General features: G+C 49.5%; 1 protein-coding gene across 1 annotated transcript in view; it reads right to left on the bottom strand.

The window, feature by feature from the left end:
- The window catches only part of RPE65 (retinoid isomerohydrolase RPE65), a 64,657-nt gene that overhangs the window by 26,084 nt on the left and 16,961 nt on the right, over positions 1 to 21,612 (bottom strand). Inside the window, 8 exon segments of the mRNA XM_063939114.1 lie at positions 773 to 902; positions 1,165 to 1,304; positions 2,645 to 2,777; positions 3,431 to 3,512; positions 4,479 to 4,626; positions 6,788 to 6,929; positions 7,010 to 7,117; positions 21,294 to 21,444. Coding sequence (XP_063795184.1) covers positions 773 to 902; positions 1,165 to 1,304; positions 2,645 to 2,777; positions 3,431 to 3,512; positions 4,479 to 4,626; positions 6,788 to 6,929; positions 7,010 to 7,117; positions 21,294 to 21,444 — 1,034 coding nt within the window.

The following is a 21,612-nucleotide window of genomic DNA, read 5'->3' as shown; positions in this document are numbered from 1 at the left end:
GGCGCCATTTCTGAGGGCATTACTTATAAGCGCCGCCACTACTTGGGGGCATTATGTGTAAAAGTGGCACCACTACTGGGTGCATTATGTGTATAAGCAGCACTACTACGTGCGGTGTAATGTGAATAAGATTGTGTTACTGTGGTGTAATTTGAAGTGGGGATACTATTGTGTGGCCATGCCTCTTTCTTGTTAGACTACACCCTTTTTTTGGAGCGAGCCAAAGGCGTGGGGGCCCCTTTGTAAAGTATGGGAGGCCGCAAATTTATAGTTTGCAGGGGGGGCGCCTAACATCCAAGCACCGGCCCTGGTTACCAGACAGGGGCGGTTTAAGAGAGGAGATGGCCAGCGTGCAGCCTCTGTGTGGGCCCACCTCTCTGGCAGCGCAGTAGACTATTGCTTTGTGCCAGAGTCTCCAGCATGGTCTCCAGCAACATGGCTGCTGCACCATTTTCCTGATGACTTCTGCTGCAGACCTGACATGGGACTCCGGGGAGGCGAGTATAATTATATGGGTGCAGTCTGTGCGGTGTGGGGCCCCTTGCAACCAGGAGCCTGTATGCACCGCCCAGCCTGGACCCATTATAGGAACGCCAATGTTACCAGTGGTTACTACATAATCTACAAACTAGATGGGACATCGAGTACATCAGAATAGAATCCATTACAGGCTCCTACTAGGGAATATAATGGTGGAAAAACCTCTACGTACGTCTCTACAGGAAGTTGTTGCAGTTCTATCACCAGCGAGGCACCGCAAGGGTTACCTTACCTTCTGGATATCGAGCGGCAGGACGTATCGGCGCACTTCAGGCTGAGGCGCTTTGTCTGCGTTTCTTTTAACTTCCTCCCAGTTCGCGCGCAGATTGGCCAGATACAAATAATTGTAGATGAATTCAAAACTGCAAAAGCCAAAAAGAAACTTTCGCACTGATTACGGTTTGTGGGCTACATGCAAACTCAGCCAGTATTTACCCTGCATGCAATATGCAATAATAATAATAAATGTATTTGCAAATATGAAGCAAACAATTGAAGGCAGGGGACACATACACACCCTACACCTATTTTCATGCAGGCTCTTGTTTATGTGTACTTGGCACAAGCGTATTCTATATAAGCCCCGCGCTGCCCATTCCGGGATATTTATATAGATGGCGTTACCCCTTCCAGCAGCACAGGTCCACAATCACATATCCATCGTCTTCATAGGTGTTGATGTGGTGGAAGATGTTGAAGGCCGATGTCCTGTACTTTATATTGAGATATTCTCCTGTGTGTTTCTCGGCGACGTGCATCCACACCTGTGCAGTACAGGGGAATCAAACACACGTTTATAATGGGACCAGGGAGGACAATCTCCTACTCTGATACCGGCTGTTCCTAACAGTCAGAGGCACCTTATCCCAACCCCTGGTAAGTAAGCATGCCTCCCCATGTACCCCTTAGGTGGGCCCTGCCAGGGTACCAAGAAGCCACGGCAGAGAGGCATAACCAGGCCCCCAAGATGGAGCAACCATGCCCTGGTGTACAGCTTCTTCAGAGGGCACCTGACAGGGTTAGTACCAGGGCCCAATCACTCTCTCAGTGGGCCTGGGTCCTGCACCCAGGTGAGAAGAGAGCCTGTCCGAGCCGCTAGCACGGTGATCTGGCTCCTGTATGGAATGGCTTGTGTCACACGCCGAGCAAGAGTTTAAATCTCTATCCCAGTTTTCTTTATCAGCACAGACAGTGATGGCGCTCTCCTATCCCGACTGTCAGCGAGTGGGTGCAGCCTGGTACGGTGGAAATCCCAAAGGGCTCACAGCTTAAGGTATACATGGGGCTACATAGGGGTGAAGCCCCCAACTAGCGAAGAAAAAATACCTCGTACAGTGAAACATTTCCATACAAATGATTGCTTTATAATTACACGTCCTATATGCCCAGTGAGGGTATCGGGAAAGTTAAGGGGAAATGCTGCTTCCCCGCCAGTGTGGAAACACTATAGTGTGATAGCAGCAGCGTTGCCCATTCGTTATCATTATACGCTGATTGGATTTGAATCCAACTGTAAAATAAAAAAATCCCTTCATTTGATTCTGTCAAATGATTAAACACAATTCGAGTCAGCTGACCAGGCTGTTTTGAAAGTAAATTGGCCATTTATAAGCTTTCTGTTGGCTCATATGACAACCAATGGTTTATCCGGTAATGGGCAATCCGCTGCATGTGGCCAGTATTATGGATCAAATTTAATTTGCCTGATAAAGTACTGTGTGCACTTTGCATGACATCACACCAGCATACAATATACAATCTGTCACTTAAAAAAAAAAGACAAAGCTAAATAACGTCTGTGTTCTCGGCTCCACACTTGTTATAATGTGTTATTTATACAGAGGCTGGAAGAATGGATAAAGAGGGGCTCAGCTATAGCTCGGACCCCAAGTGCTATTGCGCCATTGTCTTGGGAACACAAAAATAAACTCCAAAAGGAAACGGTTCCCAGTTGTACTCATCTGATTCCCAGGGGACCCCAAACTAACAATTCTGTGACCCACTGGCGTTTGCCACCCACATATTACACACCTCTGTATTATAGCAATGCAATACAAGGGGGGAGGACAGAGTAAGAGAGAGGAGACGGAATGTTTCATCTCACCCCCATTGTTTCATGAGACTCGAAGCAATCCATGTAATTGGCTCCCCAGATACTCCAGGACGAAAGGAACTTGAACAGATTAATCTTCACAGGTTGTTCTACGAAAACTAAATAATTTGGAGACATCCCGAAGCTGGAAGAGAGGCGACACCCGCGTTACATTACAAAGACAGAGGAATTTCCCATTATATAAGGAAGGAAAATAGAACATTTTATATTAGAACTGGTGAATTATAAAATGTGTTATTATTATTTTACTGCGCCATTATAATAGACAGGATTGCGCAGGAAGATTGTTTGTGTTTTCCACCATCATAGGAGGCCCCCATTTTTCTTGGGTTGCTTTAAATGAATGCTACCATTTATTTGAATAGCTCTTTCACTTTCATGGAGTTACTGCATGTTGCAAGCCCCATTCCAATGAATGGGCTATTGAAGTAAATGGGAAAGCCACGTGTGCTTGGACGCATTAATAAACCCACGTGAACGTGTCCAGAGCTGGAGACGCAGGGGGAACATTGAAAAATAAAGTAACATCATTTTTTCCCCCCCGGTGGTCTCGTTCATTAACACCGTCCTGACATGACCATAACAGGATGGGTACTGTGGGAAATACGTAACGAGGACGACGACTGGAGTTTTCGTAGAGACGCATGGTTTTGTCTTAAGGTTTTTCTTTTAGTAAAAAGTACTTTTATGTTTTGTGTAGTACTTTTATTTTTTGTGCAGAACCGCCACAGGAAGCTATCGCCCCAAAGACTACGGATGACTGACGGCTCCCGTTACCTGTGCACGTAGGATGGGGTAAACCGGTCACTACACGGGAACTGGACAACAACCTTTGCCTTTGTTATTGGATCTTCCTTGTCTGAAACACAAAACAAGGATTATTATGATCTCCTAATGCCTTTTACCTTATCCAAACCAGTAATTAAGCAGCAGCTAGAATCCTGATTTCAGGGCAGAGAAGGGAACGAGCGGAGAGAAGCTTTAGGAATACGTTCGGTAATATATTTCTGCACACTGGTGACGGAACCATCCCGGAAGATACAGCGATGACACCATTTGAAAATAATCTTCGCTGACAATTTCCTACAGAATTACTGACTGTCACCATTTTTACTGACACGGTACATGACAAACCGTGGAAATAGTAGTAACCAAAGCAAACCAAAGAGTAAAAATAGGAGCTTACAACACAATCCTGGGCCAAAACCATGAGTATGGCGAGTTGTACGCATAGGTTTGTACGGTCAGGCGTTGTCATTTGTTTCGTGGTCGTTACTCTTGTATTACTGATACGCAAAAAGGCTACTATTTTTTTTCTGACTGTGGATAAATTTACTGGCGGTTTGGCAGTTACAGCTGTGTCCCCATACACCCATCCTTCTTGCGCCATATGGTGTGAGACGTTTGGTGCGACTGAGATGTAGCCATTCTCAGACTTTTGTAGTTCTTTATTCATTTAACATCTGTGTTGTGTTAATAGCTGCATTTACAGTTGCTGAGCACCCAGAATATGTATTTTTGCGGACAGTGAGCGGATATAAAGTCATGGATTCGGCACAACGCTGCTTGGCGCGATGCATGGTGCCGGGTGCTCCTATTGGTCCTCATCTGTTTGCCTTTTTACGCCAAGTCCGAGTTGCACACTACAGCTGTATACACTGCAGGCGCCGGTCGCCAGGATTCCAGTGCATTGCACTTTTGGCGCATTAGTGATGCGAATAAGACGCACAATGGGTACAAAAGTGTGTGGCGGGATGTGTGGCGCGCCAAATGGGGCAGTTTGAGGATGGGGGTATGTGGGTGGATTTGTATGATGAAGACGCACCTTCCTGTAGAGGGGGGATTTTGATGACGTTGTAAGCAATGGCGAAATTCTTTCCGAAGCAGTTTCCGATATTGTAGACCGTGCCGTCATTTTCAATATGCGGGTGTGCCGTGACGCCGTTGATAGAGATGTATTTACAAAGATCCACCTGAAAGTCAAATAACATACAGCAAGGTCATTAAAGGGTGACGCACCGTGAATCACAGAGGGATATTTTCTGCCTCCTCAGTGACATTTAATTATCCGAGCAGCCTCATGCGTCATATTATCTTATCATTATATTATGATTCATTACATGTATAACTTTGTAGACGCGTCTCATTACCTTAATAATCACTGCATGCATAATATAGCAAGAGAGTCTATAAGTGTTTAACTGGCCGGTTTAGGTAACAAATGACATCACTGTCAGGCGTCCTATCATACAGCTGTTAAAAATGTTTTAGGCAGCGACAAATATATCATACTCCTAATTTGCCTGATAAAAATTAATTATTTAAAAAAAACAAAAACAAACAAAAACAAACCAAGAACAACTTTCCTCTCTCTTTCCTGCGAGTGTTGTCGCAGCCGCTACTGCGGATGTATGCTTATGAGTCAGGTGGTGTCTTGTACCTATGTAGCCAAAAGTAATTGGACACCCCCAAAATGGGGGCACTAATTAGATAATTTGCTAACGAAATGGCTTGCCGGAGAGGAGCGAACAGTGGGGGTCATTCCGAGTTGATCGTAGCTGTGCTAAATTTAGCACAGCCACGATCATGGACTCATACATGCGGGGGGACGCCCAGCACAGGGCTAGTCCACCCCGCATGTCAGTGCCCCCTCCCCCCCCACAAAACTGCAAAGGCATCGCACAGCGGCGATGCCTTTGCACTTCAAGAGTAGCTCCCGACCAGCGCAGTTTTAGCGTGCTGGCCGGGAGCTACTCATCGCTCCCCGGCCCGCAGCGGCTGCGTGTGACGTCACGCAGCCGCCACGACCCGCCCCCCCCCAACGGTCCGGCCACGCCTGCGTTAGCCGGACCGCTCCCCCTAAACGGCGTCTTAACGCCGCCATCTAGCCCCCTCCCGCCCAGCGACCGCCTCTGATTCAGAGGCGATCGCTAGGCAACGACAGCTGCCATGCGCCGGCGCACTGTGGCGCATGCACAGTTCTGACCTGATCGCTGCGACAATCTGCAGCGAGCGATCGGGTCTGAATGACCTCCAGAGTGTGAAAAGGGATCATCATAGGCTGCGCCATCGGAGGTATGAGTGTGAGAAACATTGCGGATGTTAGGGAGGTTCCTAAATCTACTGTGTCTCTTGTCATTACTGCGTGGAAGAAGGACGGTCATTGCAGGAATGCCCCTCGCCCTGGAAGACCCCCAAAACTGAAACCCAGGGCCCGGAGAGTGCTAAACAGTGAGCTGTGAAAGAACAGAGGTCATATCATGCATACCAGTGCACAGGAGTTCCAAATGGCCACTAATGTGCCGGTTGCCACAAGAACACGTGGTACGGAGCCCCATGCACTTGGATATTATGGGCGAGCAGCTGCTCATAAACCTTTAATCACAAAGAAGAACGCAGCTCAGCGCTTACGATGGTGTAAAGGCCAGACAATGGCGGCGAGTGTTATGGAGTGACGGATCACGGGGTTACACTTTTCAGATCAGATGGACGTGTTTGGCGATTGCCAGGAGAACGTCTGATGCCAGAGTGTACAGTACCTACAGTAAAGTACGGAGGTGGTGGCGTTACGCTGTGGGGCTGGTTTGGCATGGGTCCACTAGCTGTAATGCATGGTCACATTAACTCTGTGAAGTGTAGAGACGTTCTGCGGGATGGCCGGTGAATATTTCTTGAACCCATTGAATTGTTTGTTTTGCTAAAAAGGCATCTGGGAATTTATTTTGTACTGTACGTGATATTTGAGCAGTAATGTGATTTCAAGCATTCTACGTATTGGCAATAGAATTTGATGGTAAAGTAGGTCTAGCATTATAAAACCGACATGGTTATAAAGCTTTAAGTCAAATGACTACTGTGTCGGTACTAGTCACATCATCACTACAACATGAGGTACTTTGTGCCTCGTAACTCAATCTGCAGCATCCTCACGGACATCATTTCAGCCTGCACAACGCCCGCCATTTTGTCGGCTGAGAGTGCACCCTATCAATGCGCTGGGAAGTAGTGACATCACTAGTAAGCAAGCGATGATACAATATTAGCATTCAGAAAGGCAAACCCTACCACACAGTCATACATGAAGGGCATCTGGTTGACATATGAACAGCAACTTGGAACACCTGCGTTCTGCACCTTTTTGATGGTTTCTAGAGTCTTTGGGTCGACCTTGGTTATGTAATTGGTTTCTGTGCAGGCGTAGAAGTCTTCACCCACCGGGTAAATGTTCACCAGGGCGTTGTCAGTCACCTCTATGCCTTTGAAGTAGGAGAAGAACCTGCGCAGAGAATATACAGTTTCAGCGGTGACGCATTTTGCACAGCGTGCTCCTCTCTGCGCGGCGCATTCCTCACTTACCTGGAAAATATATTCTTGCAGGGATCGGGAAAAGCGAAGGTGCCGAACTCTGTGATTACGATTCTCTTCTCAGTCATCGCTCTGACGTAGGCGTCGGTCTTCACAAACCTGTGGCCAGACACACCGGGCAGTGTAACTGCAATGCATACTACTGTGCTACCCTGCTGCTTAGGTGCTGGCTTGTCACTGGGTCTGATTGGTGCTTTGTAGGCAGCGGTGGTAAGTTATAATGAGGGAGACTGGAGCCCATGGCTGTAATGTCCCTAGTGTGTGTACCTGTGTATGCATGCACCTTTATTAAGGGAATTTAGGCCAAGATTTATCAAGCCTTGGAGAGTGATAAATGGCACGGTAATAAAGCACCAACCAATCAGCTCCTAACTGTCATGTTACAGGCTGCGTTTTAAAAATGACCGTTAGGACTGACAATCTAGCACCGGCGATATTGCTGTGGGGGATACACACAGAGAGATCCGTGCTTAAATTCTAAGCAATCTGACTAGATTGCTTAGAAGTGAAGCACGGATCTCTCAGTGTGTATCCACCCACAGCGATATCGCCGGAGCTAGATTGGCCTGCATGCAGCGGTGAAATGAGCGGCCCCCCTTGCTCAGCACACATCGCGCGTTAACAATTTCCGCTTTTCAGGTAGCAGGAAAGCGTTAAACAAAATGCCTAATGCTTACTGTATATAACGCCATCTGAGGATGGCTTTATATGAAGAGAAATCCTTATTTCAGCCAAGAACTCAGCGACAGAGGATTTTGCCCTATCAGTCTCTGTAGCCGGCTGATACTTGTCCCACTCCCCGCCTCCTGTGCACAAAATATCTCCCAACCCGACCTCTCCGCTCTTCACAAGACCTGCGTCTCTCATCCACACTCATTACTCGCTCCCACTCACGATTGCAGGACTTTCATCGAGCTGCACCCACTCTGTGGAATGCCCTACCACGCACAATAAGACTCTCCTCTAGTCTCCAAACCTTCAAGTGTTCCCTGAAAACTCACCTCTTCAGACAAGATTATCAAATTCCAGAATCGCTCACATAACTTTCATATCAAATTGCATCCACTCTGCACAGTCCACACATATCCTCATACGTCTTCTCATTCTTCACTTTCCCTTCCTCCCGACCCCGGTTCATCATTGCTGTGTGACCATATCTGGTGGGCTACCAAGAACCTTTGCGATCTGGTGGATGACTCTCCAATAGACAGCACCTATCCTTGGGTATCCATGCCTATTTCCCTACAGATTGTAAGCTTGCGAGCAGGGCCCTCCTACCTCTATGACTGTTTGTTATTACCCAGTTTTGTTATATCATTGTTATTTCCAATTGTAAAGCGCAACGGAATTTGCTGCGCTATATAAGAAACTGTTAATAAATAAAATAAGAATTTACTTACCGATAATTCTATTTCTCGAAGTCCGTAGTGGATGCTGGGAACTCCGTAAGGACCATGGGGAATAGCGGCTCCGCAGGAGACTGGGCACAAAAAGAAAGCTTTAGGACTACCTGGTGTGCACTGGCTCCTCCCCCTATGACCCTCCTCCAAGCCTCAGTTAGGATACTGTGCCCGGACGAGCGTACACAATAAGGAAGGATTTTGAATCCCGGGTAAGACTCATACCAGCCACACCAATCACACCGTACAACTTGTGATATGAAACCCAGTTAACAGCATGATAACAGAGGAGCCTCTGAATAGATGGCTCACAACAAGAACCCGATTAGTTAACAATAACTATGTACAAGTATTGCAGACAATCCGCACTTGGGATGGGCGCCCAGCATCCACTACGGACTACGAGAAATAGAATTATCGGTAAGTAAATTCTTATTTTCTCTGACGTCCTAGTGGATGCTGGGAACTCCGTAAGGACCATGGGGATTATACCAAAGCTCCCAAACGGGCGGGAGAGTGCGGATGACTCTGCAGCACCGAATGAGAGAACTCCAGGTCCTCCTCAGCCAGGGTATCAAATTCATAGAATTTTGCAAACGTGTTTGCCCCTGACCAAGTAGCTGCTCGGCAAAGTTGTAAAGCCGAGACCCCTCGGGCAGCCGCCGAAGATGAGCCCACCGTCCTTGTGGAATGGGCTTTTATTGATTTAGGCTGCGGTAATCCTACCGCAGAATGCGCCAGCTGAATAGTGCTACAAATCCAGCGCGCAATAGACTGCTTAGAAGCAGGAGCACCCAGCTTGTTGGGTGCCATCAGGATAAACAGCGAGTCAGTTTTCCTGACTCCAGCCGTCCTGGAAAAATAAAATTTTCAGGGCCCTGACTACGTCCAGCAACTTGGAATCCTCCAAGTCCCTAGTAGCCGCAGGCACCACAATAGGTTGGTTCAAGTGAAAACCTGAGACCACCTTCGGGAGAAACTGAGGACGAGTCCTCAACTCTGCCCTATCCATATAGAAAATCAGATAAGGGCTTTTACATGACAAAGCCGCCAATTCTGACACACGCCTGGCCAAGGCCAAGGCCAACAGCATGACCACTTTCCACGCGAGATACTTTAGCTCCATGGTTTTAAGTGGCTCAACCAATGCGACTTTAGGAAATCCAACACCACGTTGAGATCCAAAAAGTGCCACAGGAGGCACAAAAGAAGGCTGAATATGTAGTACTCCTTTAACCAAAGTCTGAACTTCAGGCAGTGAAGCCAGTTCTTTCTGGAAGAAAATCGACAGAGCCGAAATCTGGACCTTGATGGACCCCAATTTGAGGCCCAAACGTCACCCCTGCTTGCAGGAAGTGCAGGAATCGACATAGTTGAAATTCCTCCGTCGGGGCCTTCATGGCCTCCCACCAAGCAACAAATTTTCGCCAAACGCAGCGATAATGTCTTGCGGTGACATCCTTCCTGGCTATGATCAGGGTAGGGATGACTTCCTTCGGAATACCCTTTTCCTTTAGGATCCGGTGTTCTACCGCCATGCCGTCAAACGCAGCCGCGGTAAGTCTTGGAACAGACAGGGTCCCTGCTGCAGCAGGTCTTGTCTGAGCGGCAGAGGCCAAGGGTCCTCTGCCAGCATCTCTTGAAGTTCCGGGTACCAAGCTCTTCATGGCCAATCCGGAACCCAGAGTATGTTTTCACTCCTCGCCTTCTTATTATTCTCAGTACCTTGGGTATGAGAGGTAGAAGAGGAGACACATAAACCGACTGGTACACCCACGATGTCACTAGAGCATCCCCAGCGATCGCCTGAGGGTCCCTTGACCTGGCGCAATATCTTTTCAACTTCTTGTTGAGGTGGGACGCCATCATGTCCACCCGTGGTCATTCCCAACGGTTTACCCGCATTTGGAAAACTTCTGGATGAAGTCCCCATTCTCCTGGGTGTAGGTCGCATATCGGAGAATCCTTGTGGCTTCTGCCATCGCCATCCTGCTTCTTGTGCCGCCCTGTCTGTGTACATGGGCGACCGCCGTGATGTTGTCTGATTGGATCACTACCGGCTGGTTCTGAAGCAGGGGCCTTGCTTGGCTTAGGGCATTGTAAATGGCCCTTAGCTGCAGAATATTTATGTGAAGCGAAATCTCCTTGGAAATTTCTTCCCTGTGTGACTGCACCCCAGCCCCGAAGGCTGGCATCCGTGGTCACCAGGACCCAGTCCTGTATTCCGAATCTGCGGCCCTCTAGTAGATGAGCCCTCTGCAGCCACCACAGCAGCGACACCCTGTTTCTTGCTGACAGGGTTATCCGCTGTTGTATCTGTAGATGGGACCCGGACCATTAGTCCCACAGGTCCCACTGGAACGTCTTTGCGTGGAGTCTTCCGAATGGAATTATGCTTCGTACGAAGCTACCATTTTTCCCAGGACTCGTGTGCATTGATGTACCGACACATGTCCTGGTTTTAGGATGTCTCTGACTAGAGATGACAACTCCTCGGCTTTTTCCACTGGAAGAAACACTCTTTTCTGGTCTGCGTTCAGAAACATTCCCAGGAACAGAAGACGTGTCGTCGGGACCAGCTGTGACTTTGGAATATTGAGAATCCAGTCGTGCTGTTGTAGCACTTCCCGAGAGAGTGCTACCCCCACTACCAACTGTTCTTTGGACCTCGCCTTTATCAGGAGATCGTCCAAGTACAGGATAATAAAAACTTCCTTCTTGCGAAGGAGTATCATCACTTCGGCCATTACCTAGGTAAAGACCTTCGGTGCCGTGGACAACTCCAACGGCCGCGTCTGGAACTGATAGTGACAGTCCTGTACCACATATCTGAGGTACCCCTGGTGAGGAGGGTAAATGGGGACATGCAGGTACGCATCCTTGATGTCCAGGGAGACCCTGTAATCCCCCTCGTCCAGGCTCGTAATAACCGCCCTGAGCGATTCCATCTTGAACTTGAATCTTCTGATATAAAAGTTCAAGTATTTTAATTTCAAGATGGGTCTCACCGAACCGTTTCGGTACCACAACCACTGTGGAATAGTAACCCCTTCCTTGCTGAAGGAGGGGCACCTTGACAATCACTTGTTGTGATTATAGTGTTGAATATCCACCAACACCGTCTCCCTGGCAGAGGGAGGTGCCGGTAAGGCAGATTTTAGGAAACGGCGGGGGGAAGAACGTCTCGAACTCCAGCCTGTACCCCTGAGATACTACTTGAAGGACCCAGGGATCCATGTGAGAAAAGCCCACTGTCCGCTGAAATATCTGAGACGGGCCCCCACCGTACCCGGGTCCGCCTGAGCAGCCCCAGCACCATGCTGTGGACCTACCGGACGCAGGGAGGACTTCTGCTCTTGGGAACTAGCTGTGTGTTGCAGCTTTTTCCTCTACCTTTGCCTCTCGGCAGAAAGTATGAGCCTCTAGCCCTCTTGCTTTTCTGGGGCCGAAGGACTGTACTTGATGATACGGTGCTTTCTTTTGTTGTGGGGTAGCCTGTGGCAAAAAAATCGATTTCCCAGCAGTAGCTGTGGAAACGAGGTCTAAAAAACCATCCCCAAACAGTTTTACCCCCTTATAGGGCAACTTCCATGTGCCGATTCGAGTCGGCATCGCCTGACCATTGCCAAGTCCATAACCCCCGTCTGGCGGCAATGGACCTAGCGCTTATTTTTGATGCCAGCCGGCAAATATCCCTCTGTGCATCACGCATGTATAAGACCACGTCTTTTATATGCTCTATTTTCAGCAAAATATTGTCCCTATCCATAGTTATTTTCCGACAGGGAATCTGACCACGCAGCGGGAGCACTGCACATCCATGCCGAAGCAACGGCTGGTCGCAATATAATGCCCTAGTGTGTGACTATATCTTATAGGGTAACCTCCTGCTTTCTATCAGCAGGTTCCTTCAGGGCGTCCGTATCCGGAGACGGTAGTGCCACCTTTTCTGATAAGCGTGTAAGCGCTGTATCTACCCTATGGGGTGTTTCCCCCGCGTGACCTATCCTCTGGCGGGAAAGGGTACGCTGCCAAGAACTGTTTTAGAAATTATCAATTTCTTACCGGGGGAAGACCACTCTTCCTCACACACCTCATTTAATTTCTCAGATGCAGGAAAAACTACTAATAGTTTTCTCTCACCAAACACAATACCCTTTTATGTGGTACCTGGGGTGTAATCATAAATGTGTAATACATTTTTCATTGCCCCAATCCTGTAACGGGTGGACCTATTGGGAGGGTACACCAGTCTCATCGATGTCGACACTGGAGTCAGTATCTGTGTCGACATCTGTGTCTGTTATCTGAGGTAGCGGGCGATTTTAGAGCCCCCCATGACATTTGAGACGCTGGAACAGGCACAAGCTGAGTAGCCGGCTGTTCTGTGTCGTCGACCTTTTATGTAAGGAGTTGACACTTTCACGTAATCCTTCCATAAGTTCAACCACACCGGTGTCGACCCCGCAGGGGGTGACAACATATTTACAGGCATTCGCTCCGCCTCCACCTCATTATCCTCCACATACCTGTCGACACAGCCGTACCGACACACAGCACACACACAGGGAATGCTCTGATAGAGGACAGGACCCCACAAAGCCCTTTGGGGAGACAGAGGGAGAGTATGCCAGCACACACCAGTGCGCTATATATCACAGGGATAGCACCTATAAAAAAGTGTTTTCCCTTATAGCTGCATATATTGTATACTGCGCCTAAATTGTGCCCCCCCTCTCTTTTTAACCCTTTCTGTAGTGTATTAACTGCAGGGGAGAGCCAGGGAGCTTCCCTCCAACGGAGCTGTGAGGGAAAAATGGCGCCAGTGTGCTGAAGGAGATAGCTCCGCCCCTTTTTCGCGGACTTTTCTCCCGCATTTTTATGGATTCTGGCAGGGGTTAATGTACATCCATATAGCCCTGGGGGTTATATGTGATGTATTTTTGCCAGCCAAGGTGTTAATATTGCTGCTCAGGGGGGCGTGGCCGAGCAGCTGAGCTGGAAAGACGTGCTTAGGATCAGCTCCAGGCACCAGAGCTGATAAAAGACAGAATTAGCCCCTAATTCGGCTTACATTTATCCCCAGCACGATCCTACTGCCTTACACGGTCCCCCCTGCTCCCATAACGCCGAGTCCCAGAGCCGGAGGAGGCCTCCTGCCTCCTTGCGGGTTGGGGCCTAGGTGCCGGGCTGAGGCCGGGGGCTAAAGTTTGGAGGAAGCCCCGATCGGTGTGGAGGAGAGCGGTGGTTCCTACAGAAGACAAGCGGGACCCAGCTACACTCTCTGCAAAACCTCTTGTGACCTCCGTGGCTGCGGGGCCCCGCGGGCTTCCGACAACGAGGGAGACGGGGCGCGGGCGGCTGCCTGCGGCGAGCCCTGTGTGTGACGGGACGAGCATCGCGATCCGCCGGGGGCTGGTGGCGGACCTTTGCAGAGTGCAGCGGGCGGCGGCCCTGTCCCTTGACATCGGAGCTGCCTTCTCTGCCTGGAGTGAACGAGACGCAACACCCAGGGGCCTGGAGGAATCGGCCCGGATGCTGGCGGCCATCTTGGCGAGTGAGACCGGGTGCGGACGCGGCCGGCGGGATCTGAAGGTGAGACCAGGGGAACCTGTGTGTCGGCTGGACCGCAGGAAGGATTCCACCCCTGTGGATCCTGGAAGTGTGCCCCCCAATCTATAAATATCTCTGCCGGGCAGAGATAGTAGTGGGTATCCACTGGGCCCGCAGGCCCTAGCCCGCCATACCCTCACTACCCCCTACCTCATGATTACCAGAGCAGCTCAACCCATTCGGGCATTCCACAAAAAAGCCCACTAGGAACCCCCGGAGCCGGACACTTAACCAGGGCAGAGTAACCCATTATCCACCATTTTACACTGCTCTGCTTCTCTCATGATATATGATCCTGGAGCTCCATCTGCTGGCGGCCCTCATATCTGCTCCCAGCTACAGGCTGAGTAGCCTATATCTCATAATGTGACTCGTTGGATCATGCCCTGAGTCTCGGGATCACCTATGTTATTAATTGGAAGCTGCTCCGTCTCCACCACCGGGACTATTTTAAACACTCCGATGCAGTAATTCTCTTGAACCAGTTCATACACACGCAACCTCACTATGTCTAAAGGCAACAAAAAGCAACAAACAGCAGCGGCGACCCCGAACCTGAAGAAATTTGCCTATGCAAATACCAAAAAATCAGACCAAGAGACCACGCCGCAACTCGACGCCTCAGACTCGGAGGACTCCGACCACTCTCCTCTGACCCGAAAGGATCTCCACCTACTTTTCTGTGAAATTAAGGAGACAAGAAGATCGGTACAGGCGATTCAGGCGGAGGTACACACCGCTATCACCTCTCTTAAGGCCGACATCACAGACCTGGGGGACAGAACAGACCACTTGGAGTCCAAAATGGACGAAGTGGTCGCCTTTCAGCAGGGAGTAGAAGACGATATCCATACTATGAGACAAGAAATACGCCTAATCCAGGAACATCAGGAAGACCAGGATAATCGGGCGCGCCGGAATAATCTCCGCATTAGGGGGATCCCAGAAGAAATCGATATGACATCCCTTCCCGGCTTCCTTAAGAAACTGTTCGCCCATCTTTTGCCTTCAACGCCGGACGATCAATTTCTGCTGGACAGAGCCCACAGAGCACTTCGTCCCCGCTCTCAGGACCAAGCTCAACCAAGAGACGTCATTCTTCGCTGCCACTACTATTCGGCTAAAGAGGACTTGCTCCGGGAGACTAGAAAACTCTCTAAACTGGACTTTCTGGGTCACTCCCTCCAAATATTCCAGGACATTGCTCCCAGCACGCTAATTAAAAGAAAGGAATTCCGTCCTATCACTCTGGCTCTCCGTGATAAGGGCATTAGATATAGATGGGGATTCCCCTTCCGCATACTTGTGTGGCACCATAACCGCCTCCACTCGGCTAAGGACCTAGCCGAAGCTAAAGATCTCCTTCGCAACCTAGGTGTTACCTCGTCTCTGAATATGCCCGAATCCCCGCTGCGGACAAACGAGGCTCCCCACGCAGAATCGTCCGATACCCCGAGACGCTCCCTGACCCGTGATTGGACGCGGGTCCCCCCAACTCGGAAGTCCGCCTCTGTTGGCCGAGTCCCCTGAGGACAGCCTAGTCTAAAAGTTGCCTTATTCTCCTTTCCTATATTGTCTATCTGTATGTCTGTCTTTCCCAGATGTGGCTTTTTCCTGCTTCCGCCCTAACAGGGTTCCACCTCCCCGTATCCAATACACCGCCATCTAGATATGACAAGATAAGCTGGCCGCTGGTATATGGCTAGACAATCCAGGGGAGGGTGGAGATGGGGAGCAGATATTTACGCATATATCCTTTCAAGCGTAGATTCCCAGGCTCAGGGCACTGAGATGAGCGCCCACAACCTTTGATGCGTCTGGCTCGGCCAGGCCGCGTCCCCACACTTGGGTCTTATACCCTTGCCCGGTCGTTGTCACCTGGTGACCCCCTATGGTTTCCCCTTGACCGGCACATATGGCCAGATGCCGTTTTTTCTGGTCTCCAACCCCCCTCTCTTCCCTGTCTTTCCCTCGTTTTGTCCTCCCTATTTCTATCACCATCTCGGTTTCTAGGCTTTTTCTTTCCTTTTGTCCGTCAATCCACAAATACCAATCAGAATCTGCATACACTCACAATGTTTTTGTTCTGGCTCTCTGTAGGGATGCGGTGTCCGGAGGGAGGAGATGAAGCGCTTCGAGACCCGGCCGGCCATGGCTCTTAAAGTCTACTCGCACAATGTTAAAGGTTTGAATAGCCCCCATAAACGCACTAAACTATTTCTCTCCCTTAAGCAGTCCAAAGGAGATTTAGTCTTCCTTCAGGAAACACATTTTAAGAAATCCCTACACCCCGCCCTAAAATCCAAAGCTTACCCACTCACGTTTCACGCATGCGATGCCACACAGAAGAAGAGGGGGGTTTCCATCTTGATAGCTGCCCACCTAACGTTTGAGCTGCTGGACAGTCATGCAGATAAAGCAGGTAGATGGCTTATCCTAGTGGGGAAGCTGAATGATAGCCTATGCACCCTAATTAACATATACGCACCAAACCAAAACCAAGCTGCATTTTTCAGGAAAATCAGCGCGCAACTAACTAGCCTCGGCCGAGGAGAAGTTATCATGGCTGGGGATTTTAACGAGGTGCTAGATGCCTCTTTAGATAGATCATCCCCTCCACGGCCTGGGTCCCCCCTCCACTCCCGCCCGTCGTTAGCATCCCTTGCCTTACTAGATCTTTTAAAAACCCACTTGCTATTCGATTCCTTTAGGATATCTGAACCTTTGACTAGAGACTACACCTTCTATTCCCCGGTACATAAAACTTACTCTAGAATAGACATGATCCTGCTCAGCCGGGATATATCTCCAAAACTGAAATCCGCTGGTATCCTCCCTATGGTTTGGTCGGACCATTGCCCGATCACTGCCGTACTCCAATCCATCACCCCGCGACCCCCCCCCCGTTTCCTGGCGTCTGAACGACTCCATCTTACATAACTGTGAAGTCACCTCTCAAATTAAGGACTGCCTGACCGAATACTTCCTTCTCAACGATGTCCCGGAGACATCCCCGACTACTCTGTGGGAAGCACACAAAGCTGTCCTACGAGGCCATCTGATAAGCCAGACGGCTAGGTTTAAAAAATCCCAGAAGCTCAGCTTCCTCTCCCTCTCCACGAGACTCCAGACCCTTGAACGACAACACAAACTGTCCCCCACCGCCGCTAACCTAGAGCCCCTGCTAGAGGCTAGGAATGCAATGTCACTATCTCTGTCGGAACGCACGGCGAAGACTCTTCAGAGGCTTAACCAGACCTTCTACGAGAAAGGCGACAAAGCCGATAGAATCCTGGCATCTCGCCTTAGAGCACAAACCTCTCGTAACAATATTTTAGCGGTAAAGTCCGACTCTGGAGTACTTACATATGACCCAGGAGGTATAAACAGGGAATTTCGAGACTATTATAGCAAGCTATACAACTTAAACCCCAAGGCCCCAAGCCCCAACCCCCCTGATGTGTTAATCTCAGAATTTCTCCGACAAGCTGACCTCCCCCAACTATCTGTCACTGATGCGGCAGATTTGAACAGAGATATCACGGAGGAGGAAATAACAGCCGTCCTGAGAAACCTTAAATCTTCTAAAGCCCCAGGCCCCGACGGCTTTACGGCCTCATATTACAAAAAATTTGCCCCCTTGTTGGTCCCCCATTTACGGGTACTGTTTAATGCAGTCCTACAGGGAGCCCCACTACCAAGCACCATGTTGGAGGCCAGAGTAATAGTTATACATAAGGAGGGTAGAGACCCACGAAATTGCGCTAGCTACCGCCCTATATCCCTACTGAACCTTGATATTAAAATATATGCAAAGATCCTGGCCACCCGCCTCAACGGGGTGTTACCTGAATTGATTCACTATGATCAAGTGGGATTCATACCAGGACGCCAGGCCAGAGACAACACTAGAAAAGCGATCGACACTATCCACCTACTGAATATCAGACAAACCCCATCTATTATCCTTTCCCTTGATGCTGAGAAGGCGTTTGATCGCATTTCTTGGCCGTTCTTACTGCAGACTCTTCAGGCATTTGGGATATCGGCGAAATTTCTGACTGGGATCTCAGCACTCTATTCCTCTCCGATAGCAAAAGTTCTTACCAACGGGATACTCTCCCCCCCCTTCCCATTGACTAATGGAACTAGACAGGGTTGTCCTCTCTCGCCCCTGGTGTTCGCCATGGTCATTGAGCCACTAGCAGCTATGATTAGGAAATCAGACAGTGTTCGGGGAGTGCAGATGGGCCCACAGGAGTCCAAAATTTCCCTTTTTGCCGACGATGTCCTCCTATCTCTAACCCAGCCGCAGTCTTCCCTACCCGCCCTATACAGGATTATAGAGGAATATGGCTCCCTTTCGGGATATAAAATAAACTACTCTAAATCAGAAGCCATGCTGCTTCATGTCCCTGGAGACATTAGGCGCTCTCTACAATCCTCCTTTGACTTACGTTGGCAAACCAATAAGATAAAATACCTAGGAGTCTATATTACCTCCCACTATAATTCCCTATACTCTGAAAATTTTCCACGGATACTGAACAAGATCAAATCAGATTTGGTGAGATGGAGGACGCACATTATATCCTGGCTGGGTAGGATAATCGCCCTTAAAATGACAGCTATGCCACAACTTTTATATCTTTTTCAGACCCTGCCTGTGAGGGTCCCGGAGAAGGTCCTCAGGGATGCCCAGGCCTCATTTGTGAAGTTTGTCTGGAACGACAAACCCCCTCGGATTGCCTTTAATGTACTTCGACTTCCCCGCACTGCGGGAGGTCGTGGATTCCCAGATATTAAATTTTACTACGTGGCCAGCCATCTCAGTCAAATGGTGGCTTCATTTGCACCCCGTGGCTGTATCGCCTGGGTTGATCTCGCCGCACTATCTATGGGATTCCGTTCACTGGCTTCGCTGTGGGGCCTGGGCAAACCACACCAACTGGCCCTTAGAGACATTTCACCTTCCCTTAAATTTCACTTATCTATCTGGCACAAGTCTATCACGAAATACCACCTATCTTCCCCACGCTCCCCTCTTACACCCCTCTGGGATAACCCAGACTTCCCCGCCGGGATTTCTCCCCGCACATTTACATCCTGGTTTAATGCCCGGATCCTTGTGGTCCACGACCTATCTCTCCAAGGCCAATGGATGTCAGTAGATGTCATTAAGTCCAAATTCCCCTCACTGTCCCCTCCCTTCTTTGAATACTTCCAACTACGTCACTTCCTTCTATCCCTACCTCAGGCCGACGCCCTGCGGGATCTCACACCCTATGAGTCTTTATGTCTTGCAAAACCCATAAGCAGAGGCCTAATCTCAAAAATATATAACCTGATGGTTGAGACCTCCTCCGGGCCGCAGACCCGCCACGAGCGGGAGTGGGAGAGAGACCTGGCCCCCCCCCCCCGACGAAACATGTTGGGAGGAGGTTCGGGAGGGAATTGCTAAAAGCTCAATCTCGACCCGACTCAAGGAGACTTCCTATAAATTATACTACAGGTGGTATTATACCCCTGACAAACTATCGCGGATGTTTCCTTCTGCCACCCCGGTGTGTTGGCGGGGATGCGGCCTACGGGGTACGCTCCTCCATATTTGGTGGACCTGCCCACGTATCCTTAACTACTGGAGGAAAGTGCTCGACATATTAAACTCCCTAGCAGGTCTTAAGCTTACACTGGACCCATGGATGTTTCTTCTGGCCCGGCCACACCCAGACCTAGACCCCCTACTGAATAAACTATTTTCCCATATACTAGTAGCGGCTAAATCCTTGATTGCTAAAAACTGGAAAAACACCGCTCCGCCCACGATCCCTGCCCTGAACAACTATATATGGTTTGTGGCCAACATGGAAAAAATCACCTATTACCTGCATGACTGCCCCCTCAAATTCGAATTGGTTTGGGGTCCTTGGTTAAACACGCGGTCCTCCCCAACTTAGGATTCAATCCTGGCCTTTGGCCCCATCTCATTGTACCCCGAGTGGGTCGCACCCGGGCCCTCTCTCCGGACGCCGCTCCGAAATGCTGGGACCTGACTATCTCTGACCTGCCTCATGCTATACAGGTATGCCCATTATATGTGAAATGATTATATTGCCTATAAGCTATGCAGACAGTCCTGATATCGTACACACAATGTCGATTAGAACGGATTTGTTGTCCCCTCCCTCCCCTCCTTCTCTCTCTCTTTTCTGTCTCTCTGCCCCCCCTCCCTACCTCCACGTTACCTCCAGATGTTCCCATTTCCCCCAAGTTGCGCTCCTGTTATGAGGAGATATTATGTCTATCTGTTAATTATATTCAAAATAATTGGAAAACTGCCGCCTTGAAGACTGTTATATACATTTTATTATGCCATTGCATTCTGTACCACATGCTGTTGACCTGTCAGTCTTCCTTGGTGTGAATAAAGAAAATTGTTAAAAAAAAAAAAAAAAAATATTGCTGCTCAGGGCGCCCCCCCCCAGCGCCCTGCACCCATCAGTGACCGCAGTGTGAGGTGTGCATGAGGAGCAATGGCGCACAGCTGCAGTGCTGTGCGCTACCTTGATGAAGACTGATGTCTTCTGCCGCCGATTTTCCGGACCTCTTCTTGCTTCTGGCTCTGTAAGGGGGCCGGCGGCGCGGCTCTGGGACCGGACTCCGAGGCTGGGCCTGTGTTCGATCCCTCTGGAGCTAATGGTGTCCAGTAGCCTAAGAAGCCCAAGCTGGCTGCAAGCAGGCAGGTTCGCTTCTTCTCCCCTTAGTCCCTCGATGCAGTGAGCCTGTTGCCAGCAGGTCTCACTGAAAATAAAAAACCTAAAACTAACTTTTATCTAAGAAGCTCAGGAGAGCCCCCTAGATTGCACCCTGCTCGGTCGGGCACAAAAATCTAACTGAGGCTTGGAGGAGGGTCATAGGGGGAGGAGCCAGTGCACACCAGGTAGTCCTAAAGCTTTCTTTTTGTGCCCAGTCTCCTGCGGAGCCGCTATTCCCCATGGTCCTTACGGAGTTCCCAGCATCCACTAGGACGTCAGAGAAATATTGTAAACATTGCTGCATCAGGGGACTGAATACGCATAAGGGTGGAAGAAACCGAGGGTTAGGTGCCGTTGTATGGAGTAGGTGATCGTACAAGTAAGAGAAGTGCTCGTGACACGTACTCTCAGTACCGGGCTGCGTAAATTAGTGGCGCAAATAAGTGGTGGTATTAATGACAAACACACAAAGGAGTCACAGGAAGAGACCATCGATGTCACACGCACCTCCGATGATATGTGACGTTCCCTTCTCTGATCTCAAACTTGTGGAGAAGAGCTTGTCCATCAAATAAGTGGTAGAACTGCTCCGAGCCAACCTCGAACAGACCAGGGCCGCATCGTAGCAGGCTGCCGGACAGCCACGGGGGTAATCGTCCTGCCCAAGGAGGAAAGAGGACGTGATAACCAGGAGAATCACAGGAGGGGGAATGCAACGTAAAACAATGACAGCCATTGCGGCTACTGATAGAACTGTACATATCTGGTGCCCCGGATTTCTTACTACTCGGTGTAATTAGGACTCATCCTTTATCCTGGGATGCTT

The sequence above is a fragment of the Pseudophryne corroboree genome, chromosome 9 (assembly GCF_028390025.1).
Source record: "Pseudophryne corroboree isolate aPseCor3 chromosome 9, aPseCor3.hap2, whole genome shotgun sequence".
In the NCBI taxonomy this organism is placed as follows: Eukaryota; Metazoa; Chordata; class Amphibia; order Anura; family Myobatrachidae; genus Pseudophryne; species Pseudophryne corroboree.
The sequence above is the reverse complement of the archived record's forward strand: the minus strand, read 5'-3'. Positions and strand labels throughout refer to the sequence as shown.